The following is an 8,719-nucleotide window of genomic DNA, read 5'->3' as shown; positions in this document are numbered from 1 at the left end:
CAATTCATTAATCCACGACCAAGTACCTTATCGAGATCTTCTCCGCACGACGAAACGCTTTCTGTGACTTCTCTGACCGCTTCCCGCTATATTTTCTAGTAGCTGGAAGGAATTTAGTCCTTCTTTGATCGCTTTAAACCCGCTTTCGTCTGCATTTCATCGGCGCAAGTTAAAGGCTCGTGCTAAGGTTGAAACGACAACAACATGATCTTTCCTCTTTGAAAAACCAAACCTTGATGGGTTGACTCGAGCGCCAGTACTATCTCTACTATCGAACAAATCATAAATAGTTATAAATAATCGGCCCTGCTACTTCCAAACATCATCTCTACATAAAAAGCATAAAATTTTGACTTGCCATGAATTATATCTGTCGGTAAAACCGTTTGGTCACTGATACTTCGTACGAGATTACCTTTGTTTGGCAAGCGAGAGTCCAAAGACTGAAGATGCTTTTACCGACGAACGCGCCACTTTCATGCCGGCTTTCATGCCTTTTTTTTTCGGTTTGAAGTCTTGGTTTTCGCGCCTTTTGGGCCCGATCATCGTGGGCTCATCTTAACTGTCAGCGGCATGTTATGACGTAAGGTATGGGGAAGGCTCGCAATCGCACAGTAGCGCGTACTTATAGCATCAACCTTTGGATGTCCTCGCAGCATCTGTTTCAGTAAAAAATATCGATTTAACGTAATGAGCGGAGTTCAACCATTTCAGTTTGAACCCACGTATCCTCCTGGCCAAGAACCAATTGATCTGGAGGAAGAAAGTGATTCAGGTGATACAAATCAACGAGATGCGAGAGGAAGAATCGGCAGCACCGAATGGTGCTCTTGTGAAGAATGCGTGGCAATGGCAACCGAGGAAGAGTGTTTTTGTTGCCAAGAACTGGCGGAACTGAATCAAAAGTTAGATGAATCAGGTTTGTTTTTGTTTTAGGTTGCTTCTTTTCCCTCGATGTATACACTAAGAATACTGAGAAGGACATCGCGGTCAAAAGGATTATTTATTATTTGTTTTTGTCTGGTAGGAGTTGGATGTATTACGGAGCACGCCAAATTCAGGATTATTTGCCTTGATACTGACGTGTTAAATACTGCTCTAGTGGCAATTCACAACATACGCTGTAATCCCTTGCCGGATCTCATTGAGAACAGGTGAGTTGTTGCTTTTTTTTTTTTTTTTTTTTTTTGGCCCGAAGGATCGTACCACCAAGCATGTACTCTGTAAATATTTTCTATTTATGCTTATTTTGCTTTTTCTATTTTCCTAGAACTTGGCGCTTAGCAGCTTATCGCCAGTTTACATGGTGGGCACATGGCGCCTTAGGGAAAAAAAATCGGCGAGTGATTCCAGCGTGTGTTGTGAAAGCCATTCGACACGAGTTTCCTGATGAAACTGGACAATATGCCGGGTTCAAGGAAGCAGAACTCGAGCTAAGTTAGTTTCAAGGTAAACAATCCTGGTCTTGGCGTGTAAACATTGTTTTACCTTATGACAACCGGGCATAAAAATCCTTGCAGATCGTTTCATCCTTCGCAAATGCATGTACATTGTCTAACTAAAAAAATTAAAATTAAGCTTATCTGTATAAAAATTGTTATGTTTTACTTCAATCCATTTTGTTGCATCTCCTTTTAAATTTAAAGTAATTGGTTATTGAATAATTAGAAGGTTGCAAAATAGTAATTGAAATATTTCAGCGAGTTTTAATAATTTTCAGTCTTTTCGAAAATAAAATCTTGACCGGACAATCAACAGCATTTTGTTATTATAAGTGAAATCCTGTAGGTTGCAAAGCAGTTATGGAAAATGTTTCGGTCGTAGTAAGACAGTAATATTCAGTATTTAAATTCAATTTTGTATGAGCAATCAGCCGCATTTTTTATCAGTGAAAAAAAAAAAAATGTTTAAAGCATGACTTGTGTTGGACATCTGCGAAATTTGTCTCCTCTTTGATGTAATCTTGACATGTAAATATTTATCTTAACTCTTATTCTCCCTAGAGTCAATGTATTTTTAAATCACGAACGTAACTCTGTGCATGAAATTCTGTGAGGTGACCATTCAAGTGAAATTTCTTCGGGTAGAACTGAGGTGCCATTCAAGTGAAATTTCTTCAGGTACATCTCTTTACTGGTGAAAATAAGTCCTATTTTGTGAATTGACATATTAGAGTTTGAAAAATTTTGGACTAGAGTTTGGCCACTCCCAAGAGAGTAAGGATTAAGATTGATAGAAAAACCAAATAATATGATTGAATTCAATCAAAACACTTAAAGCTAACCTGTATTATACATACATTGCACTTTTTGGTATTACAACAATAAAATATGTATTTGTGTGTTTATATAGAATCATGAAATCTTGATGTGTGCTTTGCAATGACATCTGCTTTGGCAGGCCGAGGTTTTGTAGCAATGTTACGTGGGATGTGAGGTGCTGTGAGTGTTGCGCTCCGATCAGCAGCATCTTGCAACTTCCTTGCCACTATTGAATCAAGCATGGGTTTTAAGTGTTCTCTTGTTGTCTTCTCCATGATAGGTTTTGCAACCCATTCCTTCGTTTGCTTTGGGAACACAACCTTGTACCTCAGTTCCCCCTCATTCTCGCCCCTTGAAACAGTAGCTTGCTGCCTCCCAGTGTTAGCGTTGTGATCGAGGGCTGCTAACTGTGTGCGAGCAACCATGCCCTTGTATGAGAAGTGCTGCCGCTTGGAAAGGTACTTCAGTTGTACACTGTGGTACACTTCCAGTGTTCCAGTGTGGCAGTTTAGTGTTAATTGCTCGATGTCCTTAAGGAGGGTTTTGTCAAAAACAACCTCCTTAAGAGCCTCGTGTGCAGGGGAACCAGGACGAAGCCACCGCTTTGTCCTTGCCTCCTCTCTAGGGATGGGTGGGTGGGGACATTCATGATACAAGTCAGCACTGTCCCATGAGTGGATGTTGGCTGAGTGGTGGACAATGGAGATCCACTTCTCACGTAAGAGATTCTTATCCCCCTCGAAAGTGTCTGCACATCACCAAAGATGGTTAGAGACTGACTTGATCCAGGGGAAAAGTTCACTACATTCTTTCCTCTTGGCCTTTTCTGTGAGTTTTTTAGTGATACTTTTTGCTACATGCCAAACATCGAACTGGTGTTGTACATGAGGAAAATTCTTTTTCATATCAGACCGTATACTGACATGGCGATCTGTGGCGACTACTTTTATGTTGGCTCCTCTGTCATGAATATTCTCCATACATCTTTTAAACCCCTCCCTTTCCATTGCATTGCTGCTGGTCACCTCACTAACCTGAACAATTTGAAAGTCAATTATCTTGTCACTGAATTGATCGATCATGGTGTATGTCCCATATTTAGCACTGTGTCCGGGACTGTCACATCGACCATCTCCAGACAGCCACAGGTCTTCAATTTCAAGGTCACTGAAAACAGAATTTTGCTCCGCCTGCCAAGCTTCATTAATTACAGGAAATAAGTACATATTTTGAATGTTGTAAAATGTCTTTTCACTAAAAATTTTCCAGTTCAAAATTTCAGATAAAGATGCTATTTTTGTGTACGTTGCTCCACTTAGTAAAATTGCTGAAGCCAGTAACAAGTTTCCAGCAGCCATCCCTTTGAGCATGGGTTGACTCTTCCAAAATTTTATGTGCCCATTTTTACATTTCAGGGTTACACATAGTTGACTTCCCCGAGTGGACGTTTCTCTTTTGCTTACTACTGCCCCACATGTAGGGCATCGATGCAAAAGTTCATCCAATTGTTCCATAAATACTAGGAATTTGCAGTCATTTTGGGGAGTTTGAGGTTTCAACTTTGATGGTACTGCCATTGAAACTTCTTCCTCCTCATCCTCATCACTTTCCTCACTTTTACAGGGGATATAAGATGGGTCTTTATGAGGGGATACATTTTCAATACTCTCATTTTCACTGCCTGGTTCTTCTTCAGTGTTAAAGAACCAGGCTTCCCCATCAAAAAGTCCTGGTTCCGTCTGAGTGTACTGGTCACGAAGACGAAAGAAGTCAGGTGTTTGAGTCCCTACTGATTTCAGCATAAGACTCTCTCCTCGAGTGTTAACTTGACATCCAAAATCATGCGTCTCTATAGGCGAGCTAGTAGGAACCGATACGATCTTCACATTCTCAGGTTCCTCAAGAACTTGTTCACTGGGGCTGGCTGTTTGGTCACATGCACTTGAAGTACTAGGTTCTCCAACAGCAACAGGTAGGGCAGGGTGAGAGGATGTCACAGAGCTAATGAACTGCAATAGAAGGAATTAGCCTCTATCACCAACCCAGATTTAGAAAATGATTAATATTCCAATGAGAAAATACAGCAAAGGGCCTTTTCATTATTGCAGGTTTTAACATTGCGTGACCGCGTTTATGAACATCCGTGGATAATAGTCTACCATAAGATCAGCACGCAAACTCTTTTTTTTTTTTTAATAGGAATTGACAATCCTTACCTGTTGTTTAGATCTCTCCAGGAGGCGCCTCTCAGATGATAGTCTCGGCTTCTTTTTCGGACGGTGATCGAAAATTGTTGGCACTGCATCTGGCTTCAAATGATGTTGGGTAGATTTAAGTCCAAGAAGTTCAGCTTTTAGGTCACGCTCGTAGCATTCAGGTTCGAAGTGAAGCGAACATACCCTGGAATCTTTTGTAACAACAAGATCTAGCCGGGATAATTTCGCCAGCCACTCTTTCAAGAGCTTATCATCAGTGGGAAATCTGTGGTAGCTTACCCCTTGCTTTCTACCAACATATCGAGAATCATTATTGCAACCCACAGCGCTACAGTAGACCATGATGAAAGATTTAGAATATCCCGATAACAGTACTAACTACGAAAGACAACGAACACAACGATAGAAAGTAAACCTTGTGCTACGAATAGCTTTATTTATACGGTTCGCGTTGTGCAATACCGGAAAATTTCTCCTCGTAACTCTCAAAAATTACGAAAGGTTGGACTCACTTATCGCCAACTTGCGCCATTTTCAAACAAACGTGCTTTGTAGAATAGTGCCCCGTCATCGTGCCCTTTCAGCTTATCGAGAATAACACAGAACACCGTCGAAACGATCCAGTTTCATACTAAATAACCTCATTAAAACATTAAATTATGGCAACTTCTGCCGGTGCGTGTACAAATAATAAATAAATGCCACCAGCGGGAAAGTTTGAAACCTGTACAGCTTGTAATAAAGGGAACACTTTAATTGACCAAAATCAATAAAGAAGAGAATGTTTAATTACAAAATAAATCGACGCTTACAAGTTGCTGCAAGCAATTAAAATCCTTGATGTACAAATTTCATATTTCTACTTTGTTAATATCTCTGCTACACGTACGTCTTTCAAACAGATGTACAGTAAACCTAAGTTACCTAGCGGTTCTTGTTTACAGTGTCGCGCCAACGTCGAATCATCCACACTTTTATCCCGAGGAGATCTCCGAATTTAAAGATTAAGCCTATACAGTAAAGAGTGTGGCAAACTGTTAGAATATGCTATCCTTGGCATTTTGGGTACAGTTTTCCCTTGAAGACAGCTGGACATCGAGCTTGGGTTCTTCAGCTTAAAAGACCTTCAGTGGGCTTTTTGTGGAGCATCGCGTTTCTTCCCCATACGTGACGTCACACGCTTCGAAAACAACCGCTGACGGGCCGATTCTGAGCCGCAATGCTAAAGGCCCATAACAGCGAGCAAAACCATTTTTTCGAGTGGGAAAAAAGGCAAAAAATCACAAAAAAGACGTCAAACATTAATGTTCGGGTCTTAAGCATTAATTTAAAAAATGGTTATTTTTTTACTTCAGTTCTCCTTTAAACCTGTGATTTAAAATGCATTTACCCTGTGGTTAAAGCTGGAAATGTTTAGTCCAATATTATTTCATGCCCCACCCATCGGATCCGTCCCAAAACTAAATAGCATGGAGAAAAATGTCCGTTGAGGTTAAACCAAAGTCTTACTCCTTTGCAACTTATACCATGAAGATTTCATCTGCTTATTTAGCAAATAGATTATCCCACCCTGATCATATGGAGCCACACCAAAAAAGAGTTATTTTTATCATTTTTTTTTCTTTTGAATGCAAAACTGTTTAACAACTCATATTGCCTACTCTGATTTTTCTGCATGACCCCTCCTTTCTGTTTCTGTGGTCGACTTGGATCTGCATCTTTATGAAATGCCTTAAAAAGAAAGTATAAATGGAAGATTAGTCTTTAGCTATTAGCAATCATTGAATGAGGTTGCTAAGTATGATGTAAGGAATTTTGCAGATCGAGGAGGATGTCATCCACCCCCGGACATTCACCTCTGCCGAGGTGGATGACATCTTCCGAGATCTGCATAATTCCTCACATCATACTCAACAGCCTCATTTAATAATTGTTTAATATTATTCATTCAAAATATTTCTAAGTTTTTAAACAAGCTTACCTCTTCGTGGACTTTGTTCAAAACTTTGGCCTACTTCTCAGCACGGTTTCAGGATATAAACAGACGTTAATTCTGAGAAGTAGGCCAAAGTTTTGAAGAAAGTCTGCGAAGAGAAGTCCAAAAAAAGTCAATGACATCTATCACTCGTAAATTGACAGCTTTGCTGCCGTGCCTGGAAGCGAGATTGATGGTCTAATGATCAAGAAGCCTCGTGTTCAGGCCAATATACCATCAATCAAGCTCATTTCCAAACAAATATACCTTCCTGCAATCGATGGTACATTGCTCACATCTTCCACATTTGGTCAACGCCTGTTAGTTATGAATAATTACCCGAGGGATTTAAGCCAATCAGAAACGGTGAAATATTTTTAATGAATAATGATGCCAAATATCATATATCAAATAACTTTTAATTTACAGCTTTAAAGACCTTGTTATGTCCGCAATTAGTGACAATGTCTTGGAACATGAACATGTACACTGTTTGTTTCCAACCGACTTGCTCTTCTCTCTCCCATGCAATCGATGGAACAGGAAGGAACAGGAAGCAGTGCTCCAAACTGAGACTTTTTCCAATTACTAAGCTTACAATCGATGACCTCTTTTATGACAACTACGAGAGAGAGATGATGTCACACGAAGAATTTTCTTTTTGGGGTTAGGAAGGCGGGGAGGGGGGGAATTCTGCTCAAAGCCTTGCGCAATTTCTACTCCAAGTAAGTTACAAAAAAATAAAAGAAAATAGTAAAGAATATAGTAAAGTTCCTCTTTGTAAAGGTAAAACGTAGATGTTCGCATAATTGATTAATTATCTCTGTGGGGGCATGAACAGCATATGTAAGAGATAAATACCAAAAACGGAGGTATTTATCTGGCTTATTTCATGATATTATTCCTGATAGATCTTTATAAAATAGAAAACACATGTGTCTGTCTTATTATTATAAAAATTGAACCGAATTTTCGGTCCCTGTTTTGCCATGAATCAATAATTAAGACCTTCTGTACAAGAGAACAAAGCACTAGCCAAGTGCATACTCACACCTTCATCGAATTTTAAAAAAAAAGAAACAATGAAAGTTACAAAATTGTGAGATTTTGTCAAAGTTTTGAGAAACGTTTTGTGGTGTCCTCAAGGGAGTTTGCTTTGTACTTTTTTGGTTTTTTTTTTGTTAATTTTTTTTTAGCATTTTATCGGCGTGTTCGATTACCGGCTCAGTAGGTCGGTCCACGCTTTCATGTTATCATGGAGTTCAGGGGAAGGACGCGTTTTATTTAACTCCTAGACGTCCATTCAAGTATTCTGATGATGGTGAGTTTTAAATGAAACAACAGATTATATGCGTTAGGATGTAAAAATAGTCTCACATTTTTACACATTTTGCAGTTTGGTATGGAAATTGTCCAGTAGACCACAAAATGCTGGGGGAAAAGGTTATGCAAAGACGCTGGAATTGAAGGTCAATTCATATGCCATAGCCTGCGTGCGACAACGTCCCGGGGACTGCAGAAAGGAATTCCAGATAAATTTGAAATGGAGCGTACCCAGCATAGAGATGTTAAGTTATTGCAATTAAGAAATGGTAAACGTGCAGCGTGCAACCATGGAGTTATGGATGCACGCGGGAGGTTGCTAAGCACGAAAGAAGCGTAAGAGTCGCACGAGGCGATAGCCGAGTACGACTCTAGCTTCTTGAGTGCTTAGCAAACCTCCCAAGTGCATCCATAACTCCATGGTTGCACAGCTGCAACGTTTACCATTTCTTTTATAACATAATCAAAAGAGAAAAACATTATTTTCCATTTGCCTTCGGTTGAGTCATCGGTACGAGTCCAAGTATGCTGCCACCTGCCCGCGCGTAAACAAATCATGTTCTATGTTTTTCAAAAACTTGCCTTTGAGTTTTTCTTTCGCTGAATCAACCGTTCTCCGTCTAAAGGTAAATTGCAAAACGTTTTTCGTTGTTATTCTGAATGGCATCTGTCTACTTGCTCTTAATTAGGGTAAAAACTTTGAGGGAAAACTATAGCTGCAACTATAAACACCAACTAAAAAGACTCTAAAAAATAAGCTAAAACTAAATAAATGAAATAACTATCAATCTTATTTATGTGACAATTTTTGAAATAAACGCAAAGTAGAAATGAGAAAATTTAAAGGTAATTCCTTTAGAATAACAGGTAACACTAATTTTAAAAAGAAATTAACTAGCTTTGTATCGAAATCTGTCTGGGGAAATCCAGCTATGAAAGTCAAA

The 8,719-nt window shown here is 39.4% G+C and overlaps 1 protein-coding gene and 1 pseudogene across 1 annotated transcript; one reads left to right on the top strand and one right to left on the bottom strand.

Annotated features, from left to right (window-relative positions):
• Positions 1–690: 690 nt before the first annotated feature.
• LOC140944877 (P2X purinoceptor 7-like) lies at positions 691–1,697 on the top strand. The gene is made up of 3 exons (XM_073393981.1): positions 691–919; positions 1,028–1,154; positions 1,271–1,697. The coding sequence occupies exons 1-3, from the start codon at positions 691–693 to the stop codon at positions 1,440–1,442; spliced, it is 528 nt and encodes a 175-aa protein (XP_073250082.1). The 3' UTR covers positions 1,443–1,697.
• Positions 1,698–1,767: 70 nt separating this feature from the next.
• On the bottom strand, positions 1,768–5,043 carry LOC140944878 (uncharacterized; annotated as a pseudogene).
• Between the last annotated feature and the right edge of the window lie 3,676 nt (positions 5,044–8,719).

Source organism: Porites lutea, chromosome 7, assembly GCF_958299795.1.
Source record: "Porites lutea chromosome 7, jaPorLute2.1, whole genome shotgun sequence".
NCBI classification, from domain to species: domain Eukaryota; kingdom Metazoa; phylum Cnidaria; class Anthozoa; order Scleractinia; family Poritidae; genus Porites; species Porites lutea.
Note: the sequence above shows the minus strand (reverse complement) of the source record. Positions and strands in the feature narration are given on the sequence as shown.

Coding starts and splice junctions, on each gene's coding strand:
- LOC140944877 (XM_073393981.1), top strand. CDS start 691: ATGAGCGGAGTTCAACCATTTCAGTTTGAACCCACGTATCCTCCTGGC. Junction 920..1,027: donor TCAAAAGTTAGATGAATCAG/GTTTGTTTTTGT, acceptor TTTGTCTGGTAG/GAGTTGGATGTATTACGGAG. Junction 1,155..1,270: donor CCGGATCTCATTGAGAACAG/GTGAGTTGTTGC, acceptor CTATTTTCCTAG/AACTTGGCGCTTAGCAGCTT.